The 17,509-nt window shown below is 39.4% G+C and overlaps 2 protein-coding genes across 2 annotated transcripts in view; one reads left to right on the forward strand and one right to left on the reverse strand.

Moving 5' to 3' along the window:
* Positions 1–17,509, reverse strand: part of LOC144023078 (uncharacterized) — a 389,823-nt gene that overhangs the window by 242,311 nt on the left and 130,003 nt on the right. The gene's annotated exons all lie outside the window — the stretch shown is intronic.
* LOC144023077 (exostosin-1a-like) overlaps positions 1–17,509 on the forward strand; it is a 239,676-nt gene that overhangs the window by 73,782 nt on the left and 148,385 nt on the right. Inside the window, exon 8 of the mRNA XM_077528376.1 lies at positions 17,298–17,393. Coding sequence (XP_077384502.1) covers positions 17,298–17,393 — 96 coding nt within the window. The remainder of the gene's footprint in view (positions 1–17,297; positions 17,394–17,509) is intronic.

Here is a 17,509-nt window from a genome sequence, read left to right on the forward strand (position 1 = left end):
TTTTTTATTACGAATTTTCTTCTACGTTTTTCTCCAAACACGTTAACTGGACCTACCTCATATTTGCTCAGATGAGGGTTTCGGCCTTCATGATGTCACAACACGAAGTTTGTGAGTTTTCGCGAATTGCTGTGGGTGTGGCTAAGCGCTGTTCGCCAAGAAAACAACGCCAGTTTTGAGGGTCTAAACATGCACAGAAACTCATGAAACTTGGCACACACATCTGGCCTGGTAAAATGAGCAATATTTTATTGTTGATTGTGCTATTTTTACAAAAATGACTCAATAGCGCCCCCTAGAAGTTTTTAACGAAGCAGCCCCGGTTGTACGTTTAAGCAAGAACGACGAATATTTTTAGGTGTATGAGGGAGCCCAAGACCTACAAAAAAGTCTCTTGGACCCATATGCTAAAATGAACAGGAAGTGAGCTACGAATTTTTGAATGTCCCATTTTTGACAATTTTTGCACATTCACAGGGCGCAGACTTTTGCCCACTTCTCCTACACGTTTCATCTGACTGAGTTAAGACTTGACCTGGACCATGTCAAGACCTGAGCCAAGGACAGGGGGAAAAATCTTGACCTTTCGAAATACTATATGATGAAGGCGGGGCATCAAAATTTGTGTTTCGCACTGAAAAAGGATATGCTTAATAACTCCCCGGTACATGCTCCAAAAAATCCCAAACTTGACATGTATGTTAATCGTCAAGGCCTGAAGCTATCTCTATGAGAAACATTCAGTTATATATGCAGCGCCACCTACCCCTTGAGGCATAAAAAAAAATACCCCACATACGGTATTTTGTACAAAAAATGTAAACTCATTCTAAGTGTGATAACTAAGTCATTTATGAATATTCTTTTAGTTTCCACCACTCAAAATGTTCACTGGCATCAGACTTATCCAAACATATATATATTTTTATTTATTTTTGATAGCCTCTGTGGACATTAAATGCAATATCGTGAATGAAGGATATGCTTAATAACTCCACGGTACATGCTCCAAAAAAAATCCCACACTTGACATGTATGCTTATAATCAAGGCCTGAAGGTATCTCGATGACAACATTCAGTTATAAATACAGCGCCACCTAGCCCTTGAGGCTTATATAAAAAAAAAAAAACACATACGGTATTTTGTACAAAAAAATGTAAACTCATTCTAAGTGTGATGACTAAGTCATTTCTGAATATTCTTTTAGTTTCCACCACTCAAATTGTTCACTGGCTTCACACCGATCCAAACGTATGTACGTTTCCATTTTGTTTTATTCATTTTTGATTGCCCCTTTGGACAATAAAAGTTAACATTGTGCAATGAGTACAACGAGCGATGATGTATATATACACTTTTACAAAAAATACCAATCAGGGCAACTCATTGCCTAAAAATAAAAAAGGACGCTGATTTTTGCAGGTCTTAACAATCACCAAAACCCGTTGAGCTTGACACACACTGGCAAAAAAAATATTCTACATGTAAACGTTTATTATGCCATTTTCAAAGAAATTTTGCTTCCAATATGCCAGTACCCCAACGTGCCAGTACCCTAACGTGCAAGTACCCCAACGTGCAAGGACTCCAACGTGGCCCGGGCTGCGAGGGCCCTTGATAGCTGCTCGCAGCTCTAGTTATTATTATTCCTCTTCTTCTTCTTTATTCTCCGCAAACGATCGCGATTTTGGGTACCTAAACATTCACGAAAACTCACCGAACTTTGCGCACTCTTCGGGCCCGGCGAAAAATTTGATATTATGAAGGCGTCATAACAACGCGACTCTATAGCGCCCCCTAGCGTAGAAAAATAATAACCAAGCCCGGCACGTTTGAGCTAGAGCAACGAAAATTGGCAGGCACGTGTAGCACCCCGAGACGCACAAAAAAGTCTATTGGGACCATGTAGCTAAAATGTACAGGAAATGAGCTCTGAATTTTTTAATGTCCAATTTTGGCCTATTTTGGCACATTCACTGTGGTCATGCTTTTTCCCCCTTTGCAAACATTTTTCATCCAGTTGACTTCAAAATTGGCATTTAACATCTCAAGACCTGAGACAACAACTGGGCAAAAAACCTTGACTTTTTGAAATACTATATGACGGGGGCGGGGCATCAAATATTGCCTTGAAAATTTCATTTGTCCAGAAAGAGCAAATGCTTAATAACTCCCATGTTCAAGCTCCGAAAAATCTCAAACTTCTCAGAAAACGTAATAGTCACGGCCTGAAAACATCTATATGATAAAATTCAGTTATACATATAGCGCCACCTAGTGGTAACAATAAATGTCATACTTTACGTTTTTAGCTACAGTGCTGAGCTCGTTGAAGGGATCCAGTTGAAAATTGGTCAGAAAAGCCTTAAGATGTTGATCATGCCCCACACCGAATATTGTAACTTTTCGCCAAAGGGCGTGGCCGCTACGGTGACGCAAAGTCTGAAGATTTTTCGTGACAATAAAAGCTGCATTAACTTGACCGAGATGATCCTATCTTCTCAAAATTTCACACATTTGATGAGAGTCCAGCCCTAAAGACATCTACGAACGTATATTTCATCTTACTGATAGCGCCACCTAGTGGCATTTTTTTTTTCTTACGAATTTTCTTCTACGTTTTTGTCCAAACACGTTAACTGGACCTACCTCAGATTTGCTCAGATGAGGGTTTCGGCCTTCATGATGTCACAACACGAAGTTTGTGAGTTTTCGTGAATTGCTGTGGGCGTGGCTAAGCGCTGTTCGCCAAGAAAACAACGCCGGTTTTGAGGGTCTAAACATGCACAGAAACTCATGAAACTTGGCACACACATCTGGCCTGGTAAAATGAGCAATATTTTAATGTTGATTGTGCTATTTTTACAAAAATGACTCAATAGCGACCCCTAGAAAATTTTAACGAAGCAGCCCCGGTTGTACGTTTAAGCAATATCTATGAAAAATTTTAGGTGTATGAGGGAGCCCAAGACCTACATAAAAGTCTCTTGGACCCATATGCTAAAATGAACAGGAAGTGAGCTACGCATTTTTGAATGTCCCATTTTTGATGATTTTTGCACATTTACAGGGGGCATACTTTTGCCCACTTCTTCTCCACGTTTCATCCGACTGAGTTAAGACTTGACCTGGACAATGTCAAGACCTGAGCCAACGACAGGGGGGAAAATCTTGACTTTTCGAAATACTATATGATGAGGGCGTGGCATCAAAATTTGTGTTTCGCACTGAAAAAGGATATGCTTAATAACTCCCCGATACATGCTCCAAAAAATCCCAAACTTGACATGTATGTTTATCGTCAAGGCCTGAAGTTATCTCTATGACAACATTCAGTTATATATGCAGCGCCACCTAGCCCTTGAGGCATAAAAAAAAATACCCCACATACGGTATTTTGTACAAAAAATGTACACTCATTCTAAGTGTGATAACTAAGTCATTTATGAATATTCTTTTAGTTTCCACCACTCAAAATGTTCACTGGCATCAGACTTATCCAAACATATATATATTTTTATTTATTTTTGATAGCCTCTATGGACATTAAAAGCAATATCGTGAATGGAGGATATGCTTAATAACTCCACGGTACATGCTCCAAAAAAAATCCCACACTTGACATGTATGCTTATAATCAAGGCCTGAAGGTATCTCTATGACAACATTCAGTTATAAATACAGCGCCACCTAGCCCTTGAGGCTTATATAAAAAAAATAAATAAATACCCCACATACGGTATTTTGTACAAAAAATGTACACTCATTCTAAGTGTGATAACTAAGTCATTTATGAATATTCTTTTAGTTTCCACCACTCAAATTGTTCACTGGCTTGACACCGATCCAAACGTATGTACGTTTCCATTTTGTTTTATTCATTTTTGATTGCCCCTTTGGACAATAAAAGTAACATTGTGCAATGAGTACAACGAGCGATGATGTGTATATACACTTTTACAAAAAAATACCAATCAGGGCAACTCATTGCCTAAAAATAAAAAAGGACGCTGATTTTTGCAGGTCTTAACAATCACCAAAATCCGTTGAGCTTGACACACACACTGGCAAAAAAATATTCTACATGTAAACGTTTATTATGCCATTTTCAAAGAAATTTTGCTTCCAATATGCCAGTACCCCAATGTGCCAGTACCCCAACATGCAAGTACCACAACGTGCAAGGACCCCAACGTGGCCCGGGCTGCGAGGGCCCTTTATAGCTGCTCGCAGCTCTAGTTATTCTTCTTCTTCTTCTCCGTAAACGATCGCATTTTTGAGGGGCTAAACATTTACGAAAACTCACCAAACTTTGCAGTCTCTTCGGGCCCGGCGAAAAATTTGATATTATGTAGTTGTCATAACAATGCGACTCTATAGCTCCCCCTAGCGTAGAAAAATAAAACCCAATCCCGGCCCCTTTGACCTAGAGCTACGAAAATTGCCAGGCACGTGAAGCACCCCGAGACGCACAAAAAAGTCAATGGAAGCCATTTCCTAAAATGTACAGGAAGTGAGCTATGAATTTTTGAATGTCCAATTTTGGCCCATTTTGGCACGTTCACTGTGGTCATGCTTTTTCCCCCTTTGCAAACATTTTTCATCCAATCGACTTCAAACTTGGCATTTATCATCTCAAGACCTGAGAGAACAACTGGGCAAAAAATCTTGCCTTTTCGAAATACTATATGACGGGGGCGGGGCATCAAATATTGCCTTTAAAATTTCATTTTTCCAGAAAGAGCAAATGCTTAATAACTCCCATGTTCAAGCTCCAGAAAAACTCAAACTTCTCAGGCAATGTAATAGTCACGGCCTGAAAACATCTATATGATAAAATTCAGTTATACATATAGCGCCACCGAGTGGTAACAATAAATGTCATACTTTACGTTTTTAGCTACTGCGCTGAGCTTGTTGAAGGGATCCAGTTGAAAATTGGTCAGAAAAGCCTTAAGATGTTGATCATGCCCCACACCGAATATTGTAACTTTTCGCCAAAGGGCGTGGCCGCTACGGTGCCGCAAAGTCTAAAGATTTTTTGTGACAATAAAAGCTGCATTAACTTGACCGAGATGATCCTATCTTCTCAAAATTTCACACATTTGATGAGAGTCCAGCCCTAAAGACATCTATGAACTTATATTTCATCTTACTGATAGCGCCACCTAGTGGCAATTTTTTTTCTTACGAATTTTCTTCTACGTTTTTCTCCAAACACGTTAACTGGACCTACCTCATATTTGCTCAGATGAGGGATTCGGCCTTCATGATGTCACAACACGAAGTTTGTGAGTTTTCGCGAGTCGCTGTGGGCGTGGCTAAGCACTGTTCGCCAAGAAAACAACGCCAGTTTTGAGGGTCTAAACATGCGCAGAAACTCATGAAACTTGGCACACACATCTGGCCTGGTAAAATGAACAATATTTTATTGTTGATTGTGCTATTTTTACAAAAATGACTCAATAGCGCCCCCTAGGAATTTTTAATGAAGCAGCCCCGGTTGTACGTTTAAGCAAGATCTACGAAAATCTTTAGGTGTATGAGGGAGCCCAAGACCTACAAAAAAGTCTCTTGGACCCATATGCTAAAATGAACAGGAAGTGAGCTACGAATTTTTGAATGTCCCATTTTTGACGATTTTTGCACATTCACAGGGGGCAGACTTTTGCCCACTTCTCCTACACATTTCATCTGACTGAGTTAAGACTTGACCTGGACCATGTCAAGACCTGAGCCAACGACAGGGGGAAAAATCTTGACCTTTCGAAATACTATATGATGAAGGCGGGGCATCAAAATTTGTGTTTCGCACTGAAAAAGGATATGCTTAATAACTCCCCGGTTCATGCTCCAAAAAATCCCAAACTTGACATGTATGTTTATCGTCAAGGCCTGAAGCTATCTCTATGACAACATTCAGTAATATATGCAGCGTCACCTAGCCCTTGAGGCATAAAAAAAAATACCCCACATACGGTATTTTGTACAAAAAATGTAAACTCATTCTAAGTGTGATAACTAAGTCATTTATGAATATTCTTTTAGTTTCCACCACTCAAAATGTTCACTGGCATTAGACTTATCCAAACATATATATATATTTTTATTTATTTTTGATAGCCTCTGTGGACATTAAAAGCAATATCGTGAATGAAGGATATGCATAATAACTCCACGGTACATGCTCCAAAAAAAATCCCACACTTGACATGTATGCTTATAATCAAGGCCTGAAGGTATCTCTATGACAACATTCAGTTATAAATACAGCGCCACCTAGCCCTTGAGGCATAATATATATTAAAAAAAAAACCCACATACGGTATTTTGTACAAAAAATGAAAACTCATTCTAAGTGTGATAACTAAGTCATTTATGAATATTCTTTTAGTTTCCACCACTCAAATTGTTCACTGGCTTCACACCGATCCAAACGTATGTACGTTTCCATTTTGTGTTAGTCATTTTTGATTGCCCCTTTGGACAATAAAAGTAACATTGTGCAATGAGTACAACGAGCGATGATGTATATATACACTTTTACAAAAAATACCAATCAGGGCAACTCATTGCCTAAAAATAAATAAGGACGCTGATTTTTGCAGGTCTTAACAATCACCAAAACCCGTTGAGCTTGACACACACTGGCAAAAAAAATATTCTACATGTAAACGTTTATTATGCCATTTTCAAAGAAATTTTGCTTCCAATATGCCAGTACCCCAACGTGCCAGTACCCCAACGTGCCAGTACCCTAACGTGCAAGTACCCCAACGTGCAAGGACCCCAACGTGGCCCGGGCTGCGAGGGCCCTTTATAGCTGCTCGCAGCTCTAGTTATTATTATTAGGGCCCGAGCAGCGACCGCTGCGAGGTCCCTATTGTTTTTGTAAAAATTATTATTATTCTTATTATTATTATTATTATTATTAGGGCCCGAGCAGCGACCGCTGCGAGGTCCCTATTGTTTTTGTAAAAATTATTAGGGCCCGAGCAGCGACCGCTGCGAGGTCCCTATTGTTTTTCGTTCGAATTATTATTATTATTAGGGCCCGAGCAGCGACCGCTGCGAGGTCCCTATTGTTTTTGTAAAAATTATTATTATTATTATTATTATTATTAGGGCCCGAGCAGCGACCGCTGCGAGGTCCCTATTGTTTTTCGTTCGAATTATTATTATTATTATTATTCTTCTTCTTCTTCTTCTTCTTCTTCTTCTTCTCCGTAAACGATCGCGGTTTTGGGTACCTAAACATTTACGAAAACTCACCAAACTTTGCACACTCCTCAGGCCCGGCGAAAAATTTTATTTTATGAAGTCGTCATAACAACGTGACTCTATAGCGCCCCCTAGCATAGAAAAATATAAACCAAGCCCGGCATGTTTGAGCTTGAGCAACGAAAATTGGCAGGCACGTGTAGCACCCCGAGACGCACAAAAAAGTCTATTGGGACCATGTAGCTAGAATGTACAGGAAATGAGCTATGAATTTTTTTATGTCCAATTTTGGCCTATTTTGGCACATTCACTGTGGTCATGCTTTTTCCCCCTTTGCAAACATTTTTCATCCAATTGACTTCAAACTTGGCATTTATCATCTCAAGACCTGTGAGAACAGCTGGGCAAAACATCTTGCCTTTTCGAAATACTATATGACGGGGGCGGAGCATCAAATATTGCCTTTAAAATTTCATTTGTCCAGAAAGAGCAAATGCTTAATAACTCCCATGTTCAAGCTCCAAAAAATCTCAAACTTATCAGGCAACGTAATAGTCACGGCCTGAAAACATCTATATGATAAAATTCAGTTATACATATAGCGCCACCTAGTGGTTACAATAAATGTCATACTTTACGTTTTTAGCTACTGCGCTGAGCTCGTTGAAGGGATCCAGTTGAAAATTGGTCAGAAAAGCCTTAAGATGTTGATCATGCCCCACACTGAATATTGTAACTTTTCGCCAAAGGGCGTGGCCGCTACGGTGACGCAAAGTCTGAAGATTTTTCTTGAAAATAAAAGCTGCATTAACTTGACCGAGATGATCCTATCTTCTCAAAATTTCACACATTTGATGAGAGTCCAGCCCTAAAGACATCTACTGACTTATATTTCATCTAACTGATAGCGCCACCTAGTGGCAATTTTTTTTCTTACGAATTTTCTTCTACGTTTTTCTCCAAACACGTTAACTGGACCTACCTCATATTTGCTCAGATGAGGGTTTCGACCTTCATGATGTCACAACACGAAGTTTGTGAGTTTTCGCGAATTGTTGTGGGTGTGGCTCAGCGCTGTTCGCCAAGAAAACAACGCCAGTTTTGAGGGTCTAAACATGCACAGAAACTCATGAAACTTGGCACACACATCTGGCCTGGTAAAATAAGCAATATTTTATTGTTGATTGTGCTATGTTTACAAAAATGACTCAATAGCGCCCCCTAGAATTTTTTAACGAAGCAGCCCCGGTTGTACGTTTAAGCAAAAACGACGAATATTTTTAGGTGTATGAGGGAGCCCAAGACCTACAAAAAAGTCTCTTGGACCCATATGCTAAAATGAACAGGAAGTGAGCTACGAATTTTTGAATGTCCCATTTTTGACGATTTTTGCACATTCACAGGGGGCAGACTTTTGCCCACTTCTCCTACACGTTTCATCTGACTGAGTTAAGACTTGACCTGGACCATGTCAAGACCTGAGCCAACGACAGGGGGGAAAAATCTTGACCTTTCGAAATACGATATGATGAAGGCGGGGCATCAAAATTTGTGTTTCGCACTGAAAAAGGATATGCTTAATAACTCCCCGGTACATGCTCCAAAAAATCCCAAACTTGACATGTATGTTTATCGTCAAGGCCTGAAGCTATCTCTATGACAACATTCAGTTATATATGCAGCGCCACCTAACCCTTGAGGCATAAAAAAAAATACCCCACATACGGTATTTTGTACAAAAAATGTAAACTCATTCTAAGTGTGATAACGAAGTCATTTATGAATATTCTTTTAGTTTCCACCACTCAAAATGTTCACTGGCATCAGACTTATCCAAACATATATATATTTTTATTTATTTTTGATAGCCTCTGTGGACATTAAAAGCAATATCGTGAATGAAGGATATGCTTAATAACTCCACGGTACATGCTCCAAAAAAAATCCCACACTTGACATGTATGCTTATAATCAAGGCCTGAAGGTATCTCTATGACAACATTCAGTTATAAATACAGCGCCACCTAGCCCTTGAGGCATAAAAAAAATAAATAAATACCCCACATACGGTATTTTGTACAAAAAATGTACACTCATTCTAAGTGTGATAACTAAGTCATTTATGAATATTCTTTTAGTTTCCACCACTCAAATTGTTCACTGGCTTCACACCGATGCAAACGTATGTACGTTTCCATTTTGTTTTATTCATTTTTGATTGCCCCTTTGGACAATAAAAGTAACATTGTGCAATGAGTACAACGAGCGATGATGTGTATATACACTTTTACAAAAAAATACCAATCAGGGCAACTCATTGCCTAAAAATAAAAAAGGACGCTGATTTTTGCAGGTCTTAACAATCACCAAAACCCGTTGAGCTTGATACACACACTGGCAAAAAAATATTCTTCATGTAAACGTTTATTATGCCATTTTCAAAGAAATTTTGCTTCCAATATGCCAGTACCCCAATGTGCCAGTACCCCAACGTGCAAGTACCCCAACGTGCAAGGACCCCAACGTGGCCCGGGCTGCGAGGGCCCTTTATAGCTGCTCGCAGCTCTAGTTATTATTATTATTCTTTATTCTCCGCAAACGATCGCGATTTTGGGTACCTAAACATTCACGAAAACTCACCGAACTTTGCACACTCCTCAGGCCCGGCGAAAAATTTGATATTATTAAGTCGTCATAACAATGCGACTCGATAGCGCCCCCTAGCGTAGAAAAATAAAAACCAAGCCCGGCACGTTTGAGCTAGAGCAACAAAAATTGGCAGGCACATGTAGCACCCCGAGACGCACAAAAAAAAGTCTATTGGGACCATGTAGGTAAAATGTACAGGAAGTGAGCTATGATTTTTTTAATGTCCAATTTTGGCCTATTTTGGCACATTCACTGTGGTCATGCTTTTTCCCCCTTTGCAAACATTTTTCATCCAATTGACTTCAAACTTGGCATTTATCATCTCAAGACCTGAGAGAACAACTGGGCAAAACATCTTGCCTTTTTGAAATACTATATGACGGGGGCGGGGCATCAAATATTGCCTTTAAAATTTCATTTGTCCAGAAAGAGCAAATGCTTAATAACTCCCATGTTCAAGCTCCAAAAAATCTCAAACTTCTCAGGCAACGTAATAGTCACGGCCTGAAAACATCTATATGATAAAATTCAGTTATACATATAGCGTCACCTAGTGGTTACAATAAATGTCATACTTTACGTTTTTAGCTACTGTGCTGAGCTTGTTGAAGGGATCCATTTGAAAATTGGTCAGAAAAGCCTTAAGATGTTGATCATGCTCCACACCGAATATTGTAACTTTTCGCCAGAGGTCGTGGCCGCTACGGTGACGCAAATTCTGAAGATTTTTCGTGAAAATAAAAGCTGCATTAACTTGACCGAGATGATCCTATCTTCTCAAAATGTCACACATTTGATGAGTCCAGCCCTAAAGACATCTACTGACTTATATTTCATCTAACTGATAGCGCCACCTAGTGGCAATTTTTTTTCTTACGAATTTTCTTCTACATTTTTCTCCAAACACGTTAACTGGACCTACCTCATATTTGCTCAGATGAGGGTTTCGGCCTTCATGATGTCACAACACGAAGTTTGTGAGTTTTCGCGAATTGCTGTGGGTGTGGCTAAGCGCTGTTCGCCAAGAAAACAACGCCAGTTTTGAGGGTCTAAACATGCACAGAAACTCATGAAACTTGGCACACACATCTGGCCTGGTAAAATGAGCAATATTTTATTGTTGATTGTGCTATTTTTACAAAAATGACTCAATAGCGCCCCCTAGAAGTTTTTAACGAAGCAGCCCCGGTTGTACGTTTAAGCAAGAACGACGAATATTTTTAGGTGTATGAGGGAGCCCAAGACCTACAAAAAAGTCTCTTGGACCCATATGCTAAAATGAACAGGAAGTGAGCTACGAATTTTTGAATGTCCCATTTTTGACGATTTTTGCACATTCACAGGGGGCAGACGTTTGCCCACTTCTCCTACACGTTTCATCTGACTGAGTTAAGACTTGACCTGGATCATGTCAAGACCTGAGCCAACGACAGGGGGAAAAAATCTTGACCTTTCGAAATACTATATGATGAAGGCGGGGCATCAAAATTTGTGTTTCGCACTGAAAAAGGATTTGCATAATAACTCCCCGGTACATGCTCCAAAAAATCCCAAACTTGACATGTATGTTTATCGTCAAGGCCTGAAGCTATCTCTATGACAACATTCAGTTATATATGCAGCGCCACCTAGCCCTCGAGGCATAAAAAAAAAATACCCCACATACGGTATTTTGTACAAAAAATGTAAACTCATTCTAAGTGTGATAACTAAGTCATTTATGAATATTCTTTTAGTTTCCACCACTCAAAATGTTCACTGGCATCAGACTTATCCAAACATATATATATTTTTTATTTATTTTTGATAGCCTCTGTGGACATTGAAAGCAATATCGTGAATGAAGGATATGCTTAATAACTCCACGGTACATGGTCCAAAAAAAAATCCCACACTTGACATGTATGCTTATAATAAAGGCCTGAAGGTATCTCGATGACAACATTCAGTTATAAATACAGCGCCACCTAGCCCTTGAGGCTTATATAATAAAAAAAACCCACATACAGTATTTTGTACAAAAAATGTAAACTCATTCAAAGTGTGATAACGAAGTCATTTATGAATATTCTTTTAGTTTCCACCACTCAAAATGTTCACTGGCATCAGACTTATCCAAACATATATATATTTTTATTTATTTTTGATAGCCTCTATGGACATTAAAAGCAATATCGTGAATGAAGGATATGCTTAATAACTCCACGGTACATGCTCCAAAAAAAATCCCACACTTGACATGTATGCTTATAATCAAGGCCTGAAGGTATCTCTATGACAACATTCAGTTATAAATACAGCGCCACCTAGCCCTTGAGGCTTATATATAAAAAAAAAAAATACCCCACATACGGTATTTTGTACAAAAAATTTACACTCATTCTAAGTGTGATAACTAAGTCATTTATGAATATTCTTTTAGTTTCCACCACTCAAATTGTTCACTGGCTTCACACCGATCCAAACGTATATACGTTTCCATTTTGTTTTATTCATTTTTGATTGCCCCTTTGGAAAATAAAAGTAAACATTGTGCAATGAGTACAACGAGCGATGATGTGTATATACACTTTTACAAAAAAATACCAATCAGGGCAACTCATTGCCTAAAAATAAATAAGGACGCTGATTTTTGCAGGTCTTAACAATCACCAAAATCCGTTGAGCTTGACAGACACTGGCAAAAAAAATATTCTACATGTAAACGTTTATTATGCCATTTTCAAAGAAATTTTGCTTCCAATATGCCAGTACCCCAACGTGCCAGTACCCCAACGTGCAAGTACCCCAACGTGCAAGTACCCCAACGTGCAAGGACCCCAACGTGGCCCGGGCTGCGAGGGCCCTTTATAGCTGCTCGCAGCTCTAGTTCTTCTTCTTCTTCTTCTTCTTCTTCTTCTTCTTTATTCTCCGCAAACAATCGCGATTTTGGGTACCTAAACATTCACGAAAACTCACCGAACTTTGCACACTCCTCAGGCCCGGCGAAAAATTTGATATTATTAAGTCGTCATAACAATGCGACTCGATAGCGCCCCCTAGCGTAGAAAAATAAAAACCAAGCCCGGCACGTTTGAGCTAGAGCAACAAAAGTTGGCAGGCACGTGTAGCACCCCGAGACGCACAAAAAAGTCTATTGGGACCATGTAGCTAAAATGTACAGGAAGTGAGCTATGAATTTTTGAATGTCCAATTTTGGCCCATTTTGGCACGTTCACTGTGGTCATGCTTTTTCCCCCTTTGCAAACATTTTTCATCCAATCGACTTCAAACTTGGCATTTATCATCTCAAGACCTGAGAGAACAACTGGGCAAAAAATCTTGCCTTTTCGAAATACTATATGACGGGGGCGGGGCATCAAATATTGCCTTTAAAATTTCATTTTTCCAGAAAGAGCAAATGCTTAATAACTCCAATGTTCAAGCTCCAAAAAATCTCAAACTTCTCAGGCAATGTAATAGTCACGGCCTGAAAACATCTATATGATAAAATTCAGTTATACATATAGCGCCACCGAGTGGTAACAATAAATGTCATACTTTACGTTTTTAGCTACTGCGCTGAGCTTGTTGAAGGGATCCAGTTGAAAATTGGTCAGAAAAGCCTTAAGATGTTGATCATGCCCCACACCGAATATTGTAACTTTTCGCCAAAGGGCGTGGCCGCTACGGTGACGCAAAGTCTGAAGATTTTTCGTGAAAACAAAAGGTGCATTAACTTGACCGAGATGATCCTATCTTCTCAAAATTTCACACATTTGATGAGAGTCCAGCCCTAAAGACATCTACTGACTTATATTTCATCTAACTGATAGCGCCACCTAGTGGCAATTTTTTTTCTTACGAATTTTCTTCTACGTTTTTCTCCAAACACGTTAACTGGACCTACCTCATATTTGCTCAGATGAGGGTTTCGGCCTTCATGATGTCACAACACGAAGTTTGTGAGTTTTCGCGAAATGCTGTGGGCGTGGCTAAGCGCTGTTCGCCAAGAAAACAACGCCAGTTTTGAGGGTCTAAACATGCACAGAAACTCCTGAAACTTGGCACACACATCTGGCCTGGTAAAATGAGCAATATTTTATTGTTGATTGTGCTATTTTTACAAAAATGACTCAATAGCGCCCTCTAGAAATTTTTAACGAAGCAGCCCCGGTTGTACGTTTAAGCAAGAACAACGAATATTTTTAGGTGTATGAGGGAGCCCAAGACCTACAAAAAAGTCTCTTGTACCCATATGCTAAAATGAACAGGAAGTGAGCTACGAATTTTTGAATGTCCCATTTTTTTTTATTTTTGCACATTCACAGGGGGCAGACTTTTGCCCACTTCTCCTACACGTTTCATCTGACTGAGTTAAGACTTGGCCTGGACCATGTCAAGACCTGAGCCAACGACAGGGGGAAAAATTTTGACTTTTCGAAATACTATATGATGAGGGCGGGGCATCAAAATTTGTGTTTCGCAATGAAAAAGGATATGCTTGATAACTCCCCGGTACATGCTCCAAAAAATCCCAAACTTGACATGTATGTTTATCGTCAAGGCCTGAAGTTATCTCTATGACAACATTCAGTTATATATGCAGCGCCACCTAGCCCTTGAGGCATGAAAAAAAAATACCCCACATACGGTATTTTGTACAAAAAATGTAAACTCATTCTAAGTGTGATAACGAAGTCATTTATGAATATTCTTTTAGTTTCCACCACTCAAAATGTTCACTGGCATCAGACTTATTCAAACATATATATATTTTTATTTATTTTTGATACCCTCTATGGACATTAAAAGCAATATCGTGAATGAAGGATATGCTTAATAACTCCACGGTACATGCTCCAAAAAAAATCCCACACTTGACATGTATGCTTATAATCAAGGCCTGAAGGTATCTCTATGACAACATTCAGTTATAAATACAGCGCCACCTAGCCCTTGAGGCTTATATATAAAAAAAAAAAATACCCCACATACGGTATTTTGTACAAAAAATTTAAGCTCATGCTAAGTGTGATGACTAAGTCATTTCTGAATATTCTTTTAGTTTCCACCACTCAAATTGTTCACTGGCTTCACACCGATCCAAACGTATGTACGTTTCCATTTTGTTTTATTCATTTTTGATTGCCCCTTTGGACAATAAAAGTAACATTGTGCAATGAGTACAACGAGCGATGATGTATATATACACTTTTACAAAAAATATCAATCAGGGCAACTCATTGCCTAAAAATAAAAAAGGACGCTGATTTTTGCAGGTCTTAACAATCACCAAAACCCGTTGAGCTTGACACACACTGGCAAAAAAAATATTCTACATGTAAACGTTTATTATGCCATTTTCAAAGAAATTTTGCTTCCAATATGCCAGTACCCCAACGTGCCAGTACCCCAACGTGCCAGTACCCTAACGTGCAAGTACCCCAACATGCAAGGACTCCAACGTGGCCCGGGCTGCGAGGGCCCTTTATAGCTGCTCGCAGCTCTAGTTTATTTATTTATTTATTTTTTGTCCCACCTCCCCGACAAACAGTGGCCAACACGTCTCTCTTGGCAAGACAATACGCAATGATCGTCTGGTGTCTTGTCGCGTTCAGACTTGTAGTGTGACTCCACGCCCCATCCACGACACAGAGCGAATTTGTCGGGTAATGTGACAGCGCAACTGTCGTGTAAGACAAAAAAAATCGCGTAGCCTGACATCGACATTATTGAAACCAGTAGTTTGGAGCTGCTAGCTGCAGAAAATGGAGGGCGAAGTGGAAGCTTAAGGTATGTTGTTCTTAGTTGAAACAGTACGTCGATCACTGCTTCATCAATCATTTGTGTCCGGATATACTCGTCTTGCTGTATATCGAAGTCTTCAAGCTATCTTAGCTTGCTAGCTGCTAACAAACAGATTGCACATTTACAAAACATTCCTCAGCAGAGATCAAGACCGAGTTGTGTTGTGATAATCAAGTTAAAACTTTTTGTTCAAAATTACTTGAATACTTTTGCAAAAAAAAGAATGAATGATTGTTTCACTAAAGATAATATGACACATCCATCACATCTGCCTGGAATTTACAATCAGAGGTTAATGTTACGACCCACCCTTTATGAATAAGAGAGAAACTACCTGATATAAAATGATCTGAGCATATCCTTGTACTTATTATGGGTACAAAGCAGTTGCGTCGTAGCTTCGCACTAGCCACTGTCTTTCACTCCTCACTGTCTTCCGCCTGGTTTAGAATCACTGCCGGCAGCCAAGTTTGCTCTCATCTCTCTTTGAGCCATTAGAGCATCCATTGGCCGTGCACAAGTTCACCATAGCATTGGTCGCTGATTTATCAACTGTTTGACCTAATTTCTTGGTCACACTGATTGTTTTCTAACTCACTCGCATTGACGCCCTGCCCTCCACCGCAAGGGGCACACTTAAACATGACGTCACACTAGAAGGGTCTATAACGTGCAGGCAAGGCCATCCAGCATTTGCCATAAGGACTATTATACTACAGTTTTTAATCCACCAAATGTGCAAAAACCGAGCCAGATTGACCCAGTTGGCCACAATGCGCTTAACAGATGCAAAGGAGTTTGTCAACACGGACGCTGGCGGTAGAAACAAACTCACTTAATGACGTTTATGGATTTGAATGGGATGGAACCAAAGAAGTACATCAGGGTGATGGAGCGGAATCCTGGCGCATAAAGAAAGCTAGTTGAAAAACCTTTCTGTACACGTGTACGGTATCGTTAGTATGCTGCATCTCTGGCCATTGTAGGCTTCGACAACTTAATATGTTTGAATGAGACAAGCGAATACATCAGGCTTAGTAAACGTATGATGAAGATGAAGCGCTATTTAAATGCATTAATATTGTGATCAAATTGGATGCTAATAATCGCAATTGGTAATCATTTAGCATAGGCTAATTTTGTTGTTTTTTGTGTAATATGTGCATGTATGTGCAGAAGATAAGGAACAATGAGTATTTATATCCACTAAATTTAACTTTAACTTAGGTTCAGCCTTAGTGGACTTGGGTGGGGGAGGGGGGACGGTGGGGTTGCATTTGTATTATTTTTTTAATTTTAGTCTTTTTTTGGGGGGGGTCGACTAATCGATAGAATAATTGAAAGGCGACTCGATTTTTAAAAAGCCGTTAGTGACAGCAGTACATCTATACTATGTGAGTAATTTTTGTTTCTTGCCCTCTAACCCTGTTAACCCGACGATAATATATTTATTTTCAAAAACGTTTGTCTAATGCTTGAGAAATTACAGTACCTGGAGTTGTGTGGGAATCACTAGCTTCATCATTTGTGGGTTTTTTTTTTTCATTTCATAATTAATTGCTACACTAGACAAGGATTTTCCAGACTGTACTTTGTAAAGAATTATTTTACTTAACCAGTCTTTCCTTTGTGCAGGTAATAGTTGTGTGGAATTGTGACAAATCTCTTCCCGCAAAGTACCGTTGGCCTGTCACCTCAGTTCCTGTCATTGTTATAGAGCGGGAAAGCAAGGTAAAACCCACATCTTAATCTCACTCCACTTGGTTGTTATGTGGTATTTACATTGTGTGTATTAAGGTTGAGGCTGAGGCTCCTTTGAATTGTGCCTATCAAACGTGTAATTTATG

This window comes from Festucalex cinctus, chromosome 7 (genome assembly GCF_051991245.1).
Source record: "Festucalex cinctus isolate MCC-2025b chromosome 7, RoL_Fcin_1.0, whole genome shotgun sequence".
NCBI lineage: Eukaryota > Metazoa > Chordata > Actinopteri > Syngnathiformes > Syngnathidae > Festucalex > Festucalex cinctus.